At 39.4% G+C, this 16777-nt stretch overlaps 1 protein-coding gene across 2 annotated transcripts in view; it reads right to left on the reverse strand.

Annotated features, from left to right (window-relative positions):
* The window catches only part of clybl (citrate lyase beta like), a 64353-nt gene that overhangs the window by 26092 nt on the left and 21484 nt on the right, over positions 1–16777 (reverse strand). For both annotated transcript variants that reach the window (XM_058787267.1, XM_058787268.1), the window contains exon 2: positions 4678–4888. In XM_058787267.1, coding sequence (XP_058643250.1) covers positions 4678–4888 — 211 coding nt within the window. The remainder of the gene's footprint in view (positions 1–4677; positions 4889–16777) is intronic.

The following is a 16777-nucleotide window of genomic DNA, read 5'->3' on the forward strand; positions in this document are numbered from 1 at the left end:
AAGGCGAGCCAATAGATTTCACAAGCAACGTGCAAACTTTGCGCAATAGTTATGCCGGTGAATGTCTTAACTTCAGTCATACAGAAAGTGAAAGTAAAAAAAAACTGACAGTTTTCTAACGCTGCATTAATAACGCATATTCCCTCAGAGACGACAAGAGACGAATCTACTTCAACATGTGCTGATAACAGTATAAATGAATGGACCTGTTTTAAAGACCCCATCCACAACACCCGAAACCCCCCTTTTCTTTTTTTTTTTTTTTTGTTCTTCAGGATATTTCAATAACACTTTACTTAAATCCTTTATGTATAATACATTATGCCTTATAATGCACCTTATAATGCATTGTACAATCTCATGACTAATTGTAACCACAGTTATTACATTATAACACTTATCAATTCATTGTTACATTATGTATTTTAAATTCAGTTATAATATTTCCAAAAAGATGTAATGTATTATCATGCACATTATGAATAATTATAATGCATTATACCCTTTAATAACACTTGCATTGTACATTAAGGCTTTAAGTAATGTGTCGCCAATATCTCTTTTATACATTAAAAAAGAAAGCCTTACAGTTTTAGGACAACATGAAGGTGAGCTAACTACTTAATTTTTGGGTGAGCTATCCCTTTAACTTAGTTCACTATCTAACCTGTAGACTCTCAGCATATTAATTTAGAATTAAAGGGGTCATATGATGCTATTTTAAAGATCATTATTTTGTGTATTTGGTGTAACAGAATATGCTGACATGCTTTAATGTAAAAAAAAAAAAAAAAACATTTTTCAAATACTGTACATTATTGTAGGTCCTCTATGCCCCGCCTCTCTCAAACGCGTCATTTTCAACAAAGCCCCTCCTTCCAACAAGCTCAGTCTGCTCTGATTGGCCAGATGACACAGTGCATTGTGATTGGCCGAAAATCACAAGCACGTGTCGGAAATGTAACGCCCCTTACCATAATCGCGAGCTTCAACTTTCAAAATAAATATAAAGACAGTTAATAATGTCCTTAGTTTTAGCATCAGTACAGGCCCAAAAGGGGAACATAGTCGTGTGACAGACACGGTGATGATGCTCCTATGTATTTGCAGTACACAAGCCGCGGTTAATACAACTGACGTGCTCTGATTTCTGACGACACAAACACACACACGAAGAGTTACTCTATGCTGCGCAAAACTCGCATTTGAACAGTCAATAGCAAATACTTAACCTAACAACAAAACATACTTACAGTCTCTGAATTAGAAGGGCCAGATTGTCATAGCAAAGTGGAATTGACCCTTTTTTTTTTTTTTTTTTTTTGTAGAAATAGCATTTGTGCACAGCCAGCCTTGTACTCTACAAATTCGAACATTTGGGTTGTGCTGTTCTGTTGTAAATAGTCTTAACCAATGATTCCTATTTGCATCTACTTCCGGAAGGCCAAATAAAGTGCTTTTGCACAGAAACACAGCATCTCCCTGACATGGCTGCATCAGCACTACTGCGGTTACTGAAACCACGCCTTCTTTCTTTGCCTGAACATTTGGGCAGCATTATGCAAATATTTCCACATCGTGACACAGACACTTGGGAGCGTGTTTTAATGAGGCAGGGGTCTAGACTGCAACCATTTTTTGAGAATGTGCAAAATTTGACGTGGTCGCACGTGTCCGAGTGCATGCTCTGCAGAGCTCTAAAGCGTCTGCTTCATACAGCGCGAGCTGCCGAGCCGCGGCGCATTGTAGCAGGAGTCAGATTTTACTGATTATGTCAAGAGAGGGGCTTTCAGCGCGAGCGCTTCAGGTTTAGAGCCTGGTTTATTCTAGCTGCATCAGCACGAGCGCCACGGAGGGAGCGCAACGGAGGGTTTGGTTTTCATTTTAAAGTAAAAGGCCGCTTCTTAAACCAGAGAAGGTGAACATGTTGGTATTCTTGTAGAAGAAAAAAAAAACTAAAAAAAACATGCAAGTCCTGTCAGCCACAGCCAGTTTAGTTTTACTTTTCTTTTCGTTTTCGTTTTGAAAAGCGTGTTATCTTTGCTGTTTACCTCAAGTTACACTATGGAGGCTTTCCTTATCTTTTTAAATATTATTATTTATTTGATTTCTCAGTGTTCGCTAAACATTCTGTAATTTATTAGTCGGTATATAATACAGCATGTGATGTGTCCTATGCCATGCCTCGTCTTATTCGTTTTTGTTAATAAATGTTATGCAAGCTAGTTTGTCATTGTAGCCTACTGTTTTATTGTTGTTGTGCTTTTTAATTAAGAATAACAAAGAATCCATCTTTTGATTTAGTCTTAAAAAGTGAAAGGTGTATAGATATACAAGCAAAACAGACAATTATCTTTTCTTGTAAAACGTGACACCAAGATCGCGAATTTGAAAATGAAAATGAAAGTGAAAACGCACGAAAAAAGGAATTCCTGTTCACAAAATTTAAAATCACAAATAATACTGATGAAAAAGAACGGGTTGAATGTTGAACGCTTTCATTACCATATAACTATAAACTATGATAAAAGTTAATCAGTATGCATTGATTAATCAAATGTTGCAGCAAAAAAAAAAAAAAAAAAATTAAATAAAATAAAAAATTGCGACCAAATTATGTGCTCGTGCGACCAACTGAGAAAGTTAGTTGCAAAAGTGCGATCAGTGGGAAGAATGAGTCTAGAGCCCTGCGAGGTGTTTTAGCCCGGTCTGGATCAGCCTTCTCTTTTAGATAAAATAAATGCTTTTGTGGGAGACTTTGAGCTTTGTAACTCTGCAGATCTTATACATGCACTTGCACAAACAGCTACATAACACACTAAAGAAAATTAAAACAAGAAATTACATCATATGACCCCTTTAAAATGGTTTGATGTTGGAGTTGTGGCCTAGTGGCTGATGCACATGATCTGACACATTAAACTATGGTGCTTATATCAGGCAAGTTTGAATCTAGCTTTTCCAACCCTCTAGTTATTATTTCCTATTCCATCTCCTTGCCCTTTCTAATAAAATTTACAAAAGCCCAAATATGTAATACTTAGAATTTTACAGCAAAGATTTTACCAATGATCAGCTATACAAACTGGAATAATTTTGAATAATGACACAATCTGAATGAATTTGAGCTCTGAAGTATTACAGGAATACCTTGGTTAAATCAGTGCCTCGATGAAAAAAAAAAAAAAGTCCTCAGAACTTGTGCATGTGTACAGTGTGCGTTCCTTTTCCGTCCTCCTCAACGCCCCATAAAAGAGTAACTGAGCTGCGGGAGTAGTTTCATTTAGCACGAAAAATAAAACATCTATCTATAGGTATACAGAAACCCCCATGGATTTCCAATTGCCAGTATGGGGAAAACGGCTGAGAGTGTGGGAAGTGAAAGAGCGGGTGCAGAGGAGCGAAGTGTGTTTTATTATTGAGTTAATAACTCATTTTTACATTACGCAGTTGCGTGCTAGCAAATAAATAATGGATCACAGCTTTCCCCATACCATGCCAGGCTCTTTAAAGTTAACATATGGTCTTTAAAATTGACTGCGTCTTGTACGAAGGATTGTAAGTGCTTGTAGTCTTGACAGATTTATACCATCAAAAAGCTGAGGAGCAATGGGATTATTTTCAAGCTCTTCACGAAGTACATCGTTATTTTTTGAGAGTGAGTTATTAGCATTTTTATCTGGGAGACTACAGAGAGCGTTAATTCTATCAGCTCTGACAGGAACATCAGCTAGCGAAAAGAAACCCGCTCAGCTCAGAGAGGGGACCCGAGACCCTTCTCTAATGCCATTTTCTCCCCTCTCAGATCACCTAGCATTAATATTTCTCAACAAAATAATCCTATCCGGGCTGAACCCGACAGAAGTACTAAATTTTGGCTCAGCAATCTTATCTTTTTATACTTCTCATTTAAGAACAACATTAACATTTATATATGTCATTATGCTGAGGTCTTCCATGGTAACAATGCCATAATGTTTTTATCCTTTGAGCACATTTCTGACACTTAAAAGCCATCAAAGATGGATCAAGTTGTAACTAAAGCTCTGAAACGACACAAAAGACCTGAAAGCATTAAGCTAGCTTTAGTCCAGCTTTAGTGGATACTTTCATAAAACCTTTTCCCCCACTTGGTTGTGATAAAGAAATTAGTGGGTGTTGGAAAACATTGGGATCTATCAGCTTTTTTCAGGGGTCACCGTTTAGGCTGCCTGTCAAACTTTTTCCCACTCAAGCAGGAATAGCCTCTGGCCATATCAATCATCTTTATTAACATGACTTAAAAACCTTTGTTAGCTGACTCCTTTCCACCGGTTCTCCTTTTAGCTCCTGCTCCAATCACGATTTCATGGAGAGGTAAACAGGGCCAATTGGCTGGCTGTGTGGGCGGGTCGAGAATGCTTTTAACCTGCAGCTTCTGCTGAAGTCCTGCTGTTTGCTCAGTGTGAAGTGGGCACCTTGTTTCAAGTGAATGTGATAGGGGGGCATTTTTGCCTTTATTGGCGCATAATGGGACGGAAATGTGCTTGTTTTAAGCATTGCACTTAGGTAGCTTTCTTTGGAGTGATTAAGGATCAGCACCTGGCTAAAAGAGAGCTTTAAATGATGAGGATTTTGTGATTATGTCTCACAGAGTCAGGTGTTGGGTGAAGAATGAGAGGTTAGGGCGGTCGGCACCTTCTTGTTGAGGGCGACTCCATCCTCACAGTCGAGAACGGCGCAGTCCACGTCCAGAGAAGTCAGTTTCCGCAGTTTTCTTTCGTCGTTGCCGGGAACATACAGCACGGCGCGGCGTGGTATGTACTTCAGAGAGGTGCCAGGAGTATGGTGGGAACGCTGGCTGGACTGACACCAGGAAACCGCAGATAAAAGTAGACGACTTATCCCCCTGAGAAAATGTAAACATTTATGATGAATAGTTTAACAAGGGTCAATGACATGACACATTTTCCGTCCCATCTATTAATTTACATTAAAAATGCAATTCATACATACAAATCACTTGAATACATCATTTACTGTCCTAAAATATAAAAAAAAAGTCTAATTAAAAGAATGAAATTCTTGAAACAAAACAAAAAAACAAACAAACAAAAACCTTTGGTATAATATGCTATTTCTTTCTAAAAAAAAAAGAAGAAAAAAAAAAAGATTGTGATTATTATTTGAAAACTGTCTGCCACCCTAATAAAAATTAAACCTGAAATGATATTATAGAGAGGGCACCTGCAGACCCTCATGACCGTGTGTCAAGGTCAGTAAGCATATTAAAATATCAGATAATTTGATGTTTTATGACAAGGCAACGTTAGTTCAGTTGTAAAATCATTTGGTGCTAAGGCAAAAAAATCAATGATATTTATGAATAAATAATTCATGATTTAAAAATAGATATATATTTTACCTTATATTTACATATTACCTTAATAGAATTAAAAAAAACACTTTTTGAAAATAATGCATAGTGATGCATGTATTGCAGTTGTAAGGACAATATGTCATTGCTTTTTGCTTGATAGTTAAACCAGATGACAGTTTAGAGTCAATAAACCTAAATCTTTCTTGAAAACAGCAATTCAAAACCAACATGAATACAAAGAGTAGCATTTCTAAGAACATGCGTTTTAAACTAAAATACTGTGATTTGTGAAGTGTTGGTTTTTAGAGATTTGTTGTAGCCATCCATTTGTTTGCTGATCTTTCTTTATGCCTGCACACATGTAACAAACCTCTGGCTAATCTCAAGCACTTATCCTGAACTTCAATTTCCCTTCCAAATCTTTACAAACTGAAGAAACAAGGTTTGTTTTCCTTTCAGTCTTCTAATGGATAAGCACTGCTGACCTGAGGCTGTTATCTCCGACAACATCAGAGCAAACGCTTCTTCTCTAATGCTAATTCACAATGGCTTAGCAAGCACAGCTGAATAAATCTATTTAGGGCCAAGCCAGTATGATGTGAAAGAGACTTGGGAGAGATTACATACCCCAACACAACAAAGTTAAGACATGACCACAAATCTGTCTGGTAAATGAGTTCTAGAAGCCGTCATATTTCTGTTCCCTTGTGTCAGGGCTAATAGAGGTGTGCGTTTATGGCTTAATTTCCACATTTTATCACACACTAATAACCACTGTTATGGCTCAGACACGTTTTAATTGTTTTTTCGGTATGTCGGGGTGTTCAAACAATTAGCGTTAATAAATGCGCCAAATAATTGGTATCACATACAACTAATTACAGCCGGGAACAGTCTTCGCCTGTCGGTTCCTTGCGATTGCACATGAAGGGACCGTATTAGTTGACTGTATTCCTTTCCGCCCTGACAAAAAGAAGGGGGTAGCATAGTGCTTTAAGGGGGGAGTGAAGGGCTGAAGTATTCTCTTTTGCTCTTTGTTGTCAAAAGAAGCTAAAGTCACTTCAATAGCCACTTAATCCAATCCTTCACGCTCACAATTGCCCTCAAGAACCAAGCAAGCATATTCTCGACTGAGATGATGCAGCTATACCAGGCAATTAAAAGCAATTCAGGTAGTTATGGCTGCGAGCACTTTGCGGGCCTAAGTACACAGAGTCTCGGCAGGGATTCGCAATACTATAGTGTTCGGACTTGGTCAGTGGCACTAGCTCAACAAGGGGAAGGAGGAGGAGGAAATATGCAAAACCACTCTCAATGCAGACAGAGAGAGAGGGGAGGAACTTGCTATTACTCAAGACCCCCAAACCTTACAGTGCCCGGATTGGCAATAAAGAATACAAACAGCGAAATTGGATAGAACAATCGCAGAGGAGGTTGAGGGCATTATGCATGTACGTGTGTAGGGGGTTGGCGAAGAAATGGGTACGGCAAAAGGGGGAGGGAGGACCCAAATTAAATCTTCTACATTCAATGCATACTGCTGCAGGGTGAAAATGTTAAAAAGCCATTTTAAGTGAGCACTTGAAAAAGAGATAAATTATCTTGTAAGTAGGAGGCTTACAAAATGATGGCACTCGTAATTAAAGAATAGATTTCATAAAGGAGCAGAAAAAAAATGTAAAAACCTCCATGGGGAAGAGAGGGGTTTCCTTGATGGATCTTTATCAGAGAGAGAAAGAGAGCGGGAGCAGATCGCTTGACGGAGGTACAAGGGGTCTAATAGAGAAACGCCATTCAGCGCTGCTCTCCCTCTATGCCTTTTTAAACACAGTAGGGGTTTCACTTTGCTGCAACCTAGCTGCCACGGGGAAAGAGAGGAGTTTGCTTTGTTTAGTTGTTACTCTCTCTTTTATGTTTGAAGGAGATAGAGGAGGGAAAGACAAGTCGGTAAATTCAGGAAAGGTTTTTTGGTGTTCTCCGAGGGTGGCGCTTTGAAAACCAAGCGGCTGGCCTCTCACGCGAGAGAGCGTGATGATGTGTGTGCAGCAGGGGAGGACGCTGGCTGTGTGTTCATGTGCTGTAGACACTCACACGCCCATGTCATGGTCATATTAATACATGCATAACCATCAGGCTTCTAATAAAAGATTTCATACTAGCTGCATTCTTCTTACAGTATATCTATCAATGTTAAAGGAATAGTGCACCCAAAAATAAAGTCGGTTACACTTTATTTTAAGGTGTCCTTGTTACAGTACAATTATACATTTAAGTACGGAGTAATATTAATTAACTACATGTACTCATATGTTTAGGGTTAGGATTACTTGCATGTAATTATACATAACTTATTGTTATTATAATATAATAATAAGTACATGTAACAAGGACACCTTAAAATAAAAAAGTCTGCCATCATTTACGCACACTAAAGTAATTCCAAACCTGTATGACTGACTTTCTTCTGTGAAACGCAAAAGAAGATGGTTTTTAAAAATGTGGTATTGTTTATCCATACGATGAAATTAAATGGGAATATTTTTCCTAATATTCTGTTTTGCATAAGAAATACATCATACAGGTTTGGAATGACATGTGACATTTTGCATGAACTATTTCTTTATGGATTGTAATTTGAAAAAACTAAACTAAACTAATTTCTAGAAAATTTGGTTCTGTAATCTGTCTTGCAAAAAATATATAAATTCTGGTGGCAAAAATTAAGATAAAAATCTAAAAGTTCTTGTTTTGGGATTTGGAGATGATTTCCCATGTTATTATTATTATTATGTTTTTTGGAAATGGAAAGTAATGGGTTTATAATATATAAACTGGGTAATAGACATAGAAAACCCTATTTAAATTAGTTAGGTCAGTGAAGTCCACTTAGCACATTTCAGATCCATTTCATTTTAAGGGGTCTTTATTCAACACAGAAAATTATAATTCATTCTGACTTAGGAATTTAATTCTCAGGTGGAGGAACTGATTGACAGAGACCAACCAAAGGAAAAGAAATATAAATGTCTGCATTATTCGAATTGTGGTTCAGAGTATCTGTGTGAATAAGAACCTATCACACAAAGAAATTATATCTTGTCTTTTCTTTAAATAAAATGATTGAAACTAAAAAAATTTCCACATGGTTTATAATCCAGTGTACTGATGCTATATAATAGCAATGCAAACACTGCGGATGTAATTAGTATTAGCTTATGCAGTAGTTTGCAATGTTGGCTTACTTAGCCATGAAAGTCATAAAACTTTGTGGCATACCACTCTCACATTATAAACCAACCGGAATCCTGTTTAACAATGGCTAATGAGATTTTTATACCAACTTTCAACATACTAATTCATTCACGAAAGTCACTGCAGGAAAATGAGCTTATCTCCCAGTGATTTATTTGATTACATGATTTGCCCACTTCTCATTTGGATCCACACTTAGCTAAGAAAACCTTGAAATTAATACGCGCAAGAGTAACTCAAGTGGCCAATATTAAGTGTACAATAATTCACATAAAAAGCAACACAGACCATGGGCAATAAAAACAAGAAGCAATAAATGTTATTACGGCACTACGGCAGCTCTGGAACCATTTGGAGAGGGCTGGCCTTCCCAGCCAGATCCGTTCAGAGCTTCCGAGATACGCAATCTGGACCGTTTTATTGTTACATCTGTCCAGCATTTTTCCCTGTCATTAAAGTATGATATACATTTTATAAGTTCAGCAATCCCTGATGTAGACAACATTTCTGCAGTCCTCACTCTTCTGGACTTGAAAGGCTAAGATAACAGGGTGGTTAGCTTAGCAGTTAGTGGATTTACTGGTGAGAGTTCTGAGGTTTTCTGCTCTTTGCTGCTTTTATATGCTTCTAGACAGGCCTGGTCCTCATTAAATGTAAGTCTGGCTTCCCTATATAAGAGGACCAAGAGAGAACACCAAAACCTCTGGTGGTTTCGTTGGACATCGATTCTGCTCAGCTGTAGCTCCATTACTGTCCTACCAAACTGCACTGTTGCATTTAAAAAAGAAATGTTGATCATTAGCATATCTCAGATGTTCTTATTTAATCTCAGATGTTCCTTTTCCTCTTCTAAACTTGAGATTAGACCCCAAGTAGGAGGTCTGAGAATGTATGGGGTCGTATACCATCACTTTCAAAATGCCAACTTACCAGGAGACATGATGTGAAGATTTACTGCACGACTTTAACGTTGACATAAGTAGCTATTATATTTTTTCCTAATGATACTGTAAGCTAGCCACACAAACTAAGAATGCACTCGTTTAACCGCCCACTGTGTTCACTCTGGCTAAAAACATGTTGGTGACATTTTAAATAATAAGTGCACCAGTCCTATGATGCAACTTGCATCTGCATCTTATGATAAAACAAAAAGACCAGCATTTCATCTTAACTTGCGCTGACAAAACAACCAATAGGCCAAATCTTCTTCAAAACCCCATTTTAAAGGGGCTGTGAAATCAAATGATGGCAACAAAATAAAATAGCCTTTTAGACAACGCTGTAAAAAAAACCCCCAAAAAACATAAGTCATCTCCAGACAAAATAAACAAAGATTTCTCTTCTGTTTTGTCTGTTTCCTACAGAATCGAATTTCAGCCTTTGAACCCCTGTGTTTCATGTATTCATAAACAGCCCTGGACACGGCACCATGGATAAATATGTTGTCCAATTTAACCCCCCTTCCCCATCTCATATAAGCACTGTCAACCGCAGCTCTTTCAATATGCAGATTTCACAATTATTTCCAGCGTCTGGCAGCAACAGCAGTAGCTGTGTCTAAAATGCACAAAATTAAAGATTTGTGTTTCTACTCTGCGATAATCAGCATCTTTTTAATATGCAAACTATTTCCAGGAACTGTCGTGTTTGGGCTTTTAAATTAAATTTAGGAATGGGGTGGGAGGGAGTGGATGAAACAGAAGGTTAAAAAAAAAAACAAACAACAAAAACAAATCAATGCCGTGATGCATAAACATGAAATAAGTTCGGAAGACGGTGGAGAAATAAACGGTCAAGGAGTCATCAATATTTATCCCATTTCCAGGCCTTGTCTTGCCCTCCCACCTCCTCCTGGCACCAGGCTAAAACAATCCCAATAAAAGCTGCTTCTCAGCATGGGATCAGCCTTGTTTTCCAGTCAGAAGGCACAAGGTGCCGGTGAGAAAATATGTGGCCAAATTAACTGTGGGGCACTGACGATAGTCAGAGAGGCAAAGTGAAACTTTCTTCTCTCTTTTGGGACCTTATCTCCCTCCTTCCCTCCCGTTCCAATCCCTCTCTGGGATGACAGACACATCTGATCCTCTCGTAACAGGATCAGCTGGTGGCTGGTGACCCTGGCAACAGTATCCCAGAAGTTGCATGTTCTCTGCTCCTCCATCGTTCCCCTTGCCGCTGCCTCATTAGAGTGGATTTTACGCCCTAATCTGCACAATGAGGGTGAAGTCATAGCAGTTATGTGCGCTGGCCTACGCGTCTACCTGTAATCCTTGTGGAAAAGGGTTGCTCGCTCTCTCTCTTTCGCAAAGCTGCACACACACAATGGCTGACAAACCGCAAACTCTAAGCTCTAATTCTTCTCCACACAAAAGCTCAGACTACAGACGGCTCAGCTGTCAAGCATCAGAGTGTTTTTGTTTCCTGGACCAAAGACTCATGACTGCCTGTCTTCAGCGCGAGGAACGTCTATATCCAATTCATCACACCAAAGCAAAATAATAACGGCGACCTGTTGTCGAAAGTTACCCGGTCCCGAAAGAACTTCTGCAGATGTGTGCGCTAATAGCAATCATAAAAAAACTAAAGTTTCAATTCGCACCAATGCGAGAAACCGACCGTTCCATTCGATTGTTGTCCACAGCGGGAACGACACTGAAAATTTTCCCATTAATTTTTCTTTAGAAATAATTGAGAAGGGTCCATCAAAAGGAGGGAGCAAGCGATGGGTGTGGGGAGGGCAACGGGGTTAGCTTTTAACTTAGCATTTTTATTGACTCCGGGAAAACAAAATAAGGGATCCTACTAAGAGTGTGCACTCGGCAATAGCCATTCAGGCCTTTGGAGCTCCATTGTAGCACTTTGAAGGGTTTGAAAGGAAACCCCACTGGTGAAAATCCAGTGGAACATCTCCACAACAGAGCACAACTGTTCCCTTCGGCTTGAATGGGAGGGACATAAAAGGGGAGATGGACTTCTGAGGTACAGACAGAAACAAAGGCAACAAAAGTGCTGATCATGAGGGAAAGACACAACTCGTTGCGGCAGAGGGGCATGGAGAAAAGGAGCCTTAGACAATGGCACTCACGGCCAAGTGACACACTGAAGAACCGAAAAATCTACACAAGAAGTGCTTCCCTCCCCACTTCACAAAAAACCCACAAGGAACTGCTGGACGGCTGAGGGGCCAGATTGTCCCAGAGGGGAAAAGGACGAGCGAGAGAAACAACGCCGGACTGACAGCAAACTATAGCCAGAAAAGTGAAGAAAACAGCAACAGTCAGAGAATCTGACAGGAGGATATGCAAAAAGATAGGGGGCTTGTTTTACTTAGGGAAAGACGGGAATATTCAGGAAGACAGAGACAGAATAAGAGGGAGGAAGTCGCTCCTGTCTCTCAAGGCACTTTAAAAGGTGAAGCTCAATCTCTGATGCATTCCCACAGTGCGAGCTCTGCCACAGCGCCACTATTCCTGACGCGCCACTCTGTTCTTTTCCAGGACTTTTGAAGTGCCTCTTTGTGCATCAACACAATTAGCTTTTAACCCCCCCGAGAAACATTCATCCCCACCCACTCGCCTATTCAACATGTGGACGACTCTTAAAGAGCTGATCGCCTTCATCTTGTCCTGATAAAAAGGCCCTCGTGACTCCGCACATAAATAAATAAGTCTCATCTATAATTATCATGCCCTCCACTAACATTTCCCCTGCTTATTCCCGACACTTTGTTGGAACAGAAAAGATTCTTTTACCAGAACCAGCGTGCGTTGTCCATTTTAATGGGTGGCAGGGCTTCATTTACAGTTAAATCGTGTCACCTCCAAGACTGAGAGCATCTGAACACAAGCCGGCGAGGAGGAGAGGGGGGAGTGATTTGTTTGACATGTTTTTATAAAATCTCTCCAAACGATGGCCGCCTCCCCTTCGCACCGGGTCATTTGCATGCTCTAACACACAGCCCCAGCCTGAAAGATTAATGCTGATATGCATACAGAAAGAACTAATTTTGAGATATGCATAACGTGGTTTGAAATGTTCTGCACGTGCCTGTCCTTAGAACTTGTGATATGCAAATAAATCTACTTTATTTCAAACTTGTTAAGAAAAACAGAGTGATAGTTTACCTAAAAATGAACATTCTGTCATTATTTACTCACCCTCACGTCAGTCAAAAAATCTGTATGACTGACTTCTGTGGAACACAAAAAGATGATATGTTGAAATATGTCCTGGTCTTTTAATATGAAATGAGAGGCCCAAACCAGAAAAGCCAAAGGGATGTTTTCCTGCCAGTTTTATCATCTAATCACTGAGAAAAGCACTAGACTGCAACAAGCTGTTTAATACTTGTTTAATAGAGTTTTGTTCAAAACCTACCACCCTAATAGTAAGCCTTGCCTTAGCAAGCATCAGTAACTAGAGAATTAATCAAACTGTCAATTACGCTTACAGCAAAAAAATCACAGAGCGGAAAAATCTAAATAAGATCTACCATTTCCCCCGGCTGTTGATGACAGACAGCATCCCACCTTGCACATTCCCAGTCAAAAGGTCCCGGCGATCGAGGCGTGTACTGCCCCACGCAACCAAGAGGAGCCTACATTTAACCCACGACTCTTTCTTTTCCTTTCACTTTAGCTGATTAATGGATCAACGCTGTAATTGATTAGTGGCAAGGTGTGAATTTAACCAGAGTTCAGCAGCAATAATGGTCTCTTGACAATAGCAGTCGGCATAAAATGTAAAATGATAGCCTGCAGCCTGATGGCCATCAAAGGAGAGAGCCCACATAAAGAGGCCGGCTATTCTCTGGAGCGCTGAATTTCTTTGGGCTCTTTTCTCTTGGTAATGCTGTCAGTTTAACTGACAGGAACCATTATGGACGGTGCTTGTCAGCTCACCTTCATAAAACAAGCTGTAAAACAGCAAATAACAGGCTTATATGGCTTCATTATCTGAGGCACTCTAAATCACAGTGGAGGCGCTGGATTCTCGTGTGTGTGGGTGCGTGTACCATCCCTTCAGTTCAACCCTCAACTGAGAGGGCAGACAGGGCGTTTTCAGAGAGTAAAAAGAGGGAGAGAGAAGTTGAGTGGGTCAGTCTCTTCTCAAAGCGCTAATAAACCTTGTCCTTTTCATCAGCTACAACGGTGAGAGAAGCCCCTCGCCATGTTCACCAATCATTATCCAACACTTTATTAATTAGTCCACATCCACTCGCCTATAGTTCCAAACTGATGTGATCAGGGGCATCCAATGTTAAGATAAAATGTCCTCACAGTGGGACGCAACTTAAGTGGAGAGGAAAAAAACGAGGAGGGAGAGAGATCGCGAGACAAAGAGAGCGAGAGAGAAAACATTGTGTTAATAAAAGTACTGTCCCAGTGAAATTATTTAAGAGGTAAAGCGACAGAACGGGGTGGTCGAGGCACAGATGGAGACTGCATCTGGGAGTAGAAACCTTTTGCCACTGCAGCACGCTTGACGAGCAATCGGTTTATTTATTTCATGCAAATAGGAAAAATGACATTAATTAATGGGTAGCATTAACAATATCAATATTTTATTATAATTTGAATAGCATGATTATACTTTCCTTCAGTTCGTTTTTCTGTTGGGGATTCCTGAAAATCTCTTGTGAAGTAATTTAGGGCGGTATTGAAAATGTGTTTTGATAAACATGGATCTGGTGTTAAGCAGTTTTTTTAGTAGTACAGCTTTGATTGATTCATTAATTGACTGAATTATTCTCTTTTTGAATTAATTCATTCTTTCTTGAATATTCATTCATTCTTCCTTCCTTCCTTCATTTAGTTATTTAATTTATTTCTTGATTCATTCATTAGCCCTAAAATAGAACATATATTAAAACAAAATGATTAGTTTTAGAATAATACTCTGGATTACGATGAATGCAAATAAACTGAGAAAATAATTGGATGGGGTGAGCCAAATATTAGTAATTCTATTTCACTGACCCGAGACGTACAAGTGTAGTAATTGTTTGGCAAACAGTGTGATTTGAGCCATTGGTTTAAATTGTTCTAGACACAGCAGTGAGTGGAGGACAGAGAAAGAGAGAGGAGGAACAAGAGATCAGTGTGCCTGTCTCTTTAAACACGGGGAGGGCTAGAGAGAGACTGTCACAGGTTGAGAGGGCTGACTGATTAGCGTTTGTTTTAAACAGCAGTGCTAAGATTGACGAGTCGCTGCCAGAAGCTCTGCATGCCTGACACTCTCTTTTCTCACTCCCACACACTCAAATGAACTACAAAAGACATAAGATGACATACATGACTTAGATTACCAAAAATGGCTTATAAAAGTGACATTTTTACATTTTCTTCAGAAAATGAGAGCGCAAGACTCGCCATCATGATGCTAAGCCATTGTTGATGGTTGACAGAGTGTTTCTATGTTTTTGCTTGAGATGCTTATTAGGTTGTTTTAAGATTGTTAGATGATTATTTCCTGGTCCAAATAAACAATCACACCCTTGGTGTGTTCGAAATTGCAAACTACATTTGTGGGTACAACAGTTGAATTTGAGCTTACTTCACAACTATTAGAAAAGCACATTGCATTTAATATGATTATGGGCAGTATGAATGAAATTCGGATGCACTACATCCGCCATGTTTTTACTGTCATGTGCCCGATCAACGTCAATGCTGTTCACAAATCCTCTCCCGTGGCCTCATGGGATAGTAAAGTGTCCATAAAATGCACACTTCAGAATCTCAGCGGATGTAGTAGGTAATCTAGATACTTTTCGCCTACTCTTTTTCGAATACTATGAATTTTTTCAGCATTCTACTAGCAGTGTTCAATCTCAGACATAGCTTCTGTCATATCTATGATATTCCAGACTCTAGATATAACTTGGTTCCCTCCTTCAATGAAAGTCTTATTTTCATAACTTATGCAACAAAATTCTGGCAACCAATATTCAGCCAATATAAAAAATAAAAATAAATTAGCCCATAAACGATGCTACACTGTAAATCACAGTGACCAAAACACTTGTAAATGTGTAAAAATGTAAAATGTGTAAATATGCAAATTTTGTAAGGCAAACACATTGAGAGGCGGCTCACCGCTGAAGAACTTTACTATGACTGGTTAAATTTATCACCTAAGAATATGATTTCATTTTCGGTAAAAAATCATTTAGATGCATCACCCATTTTTACTCATTTTATGGTTTACCAAGCTGAGTCCAAGTCCAATAACTTAGTAATAGAACACTTCATCTCAATAAGTGTCCTCAGCACAAAAGCTTCAAGAAAAGTTACACTCATAACTGTCCATTCACTAATCCAGAATACATTATGAATATGCAGGTGTGTGCATTTAAGCATGCAACACGCACCCACACACTCTTGCATGCACCCACACACACACAGGTGGCTAAACAAATCTAACCTATATGCCATGTCAAAGGAAGCAACACACACACACACACACACACAAACAAACAGACTCTCACACACTCACTCAGCCCCAAACAGGCGTTGCTTTGTCATACCTCTACTCTCGACAGGCCCTGCCGTCTCCACGCCATGCTCAACTCTTCTGGCTGCACTCCAAAGCACCTCAAACGCATGCCTCGCTCAGTCCCTCCGCCATATGGACAGATCTGAGCCCTTTGTAGTCATCTCTCTATGGAGGGCCTACCTGACTAAAGCCCAGCGGACTGCGACCTGCAGGGATGAGCACGCCGGCGCCAGAGATTGGCTCTTAAACATGGCGTAACACTTGCCATCTGACTGCCATAACAATCTGCACTCTTCACACACACATACAGTGCCGTGAAAAGGTTTTTTGCCCCTTCCTGTTTTTTGTTTTGTTTGGTTTTTTTTTTTTGCATATTTGTCACACTTAAAAGATTCAGATCATCAAACTAATTTATTATTACACAAAGATAATGCAAGTAAATACAAAATGCAGTTTTTAAATGATGATTTCATTTATTAAGAGAAAAAAGCTGTCCAAACCTACCTGGCACTACGTGAAAAATTAATTGCCCCCAAAAGAACTGTGATTAACCACATTATTTTAGAGTTACATTTCACTAGCCAAACCCAGGCCTGATTACTGCCAGACCTGTTGAATCAAGAAATCACTTAAATAGAACCTGTCTGACAAAGTGAAGCATGTTTA

Source organism: Onychostoma macrolepis, chromosome 09, assembly GCF_012432095.1.
Source record: "Onychostoma macrolepis isolate SWU-2019 chromosome 09, ASM1243209v1, whole genome shotgun sequence".
Classification (NCBI taxonomy): domain Eukaryota; kingdom Metazoa; phylum Chordata; class Actinopteri; order Cypriniformes; family Cyprinidae; genus Onychostoma; species Onychostoma macrolepis.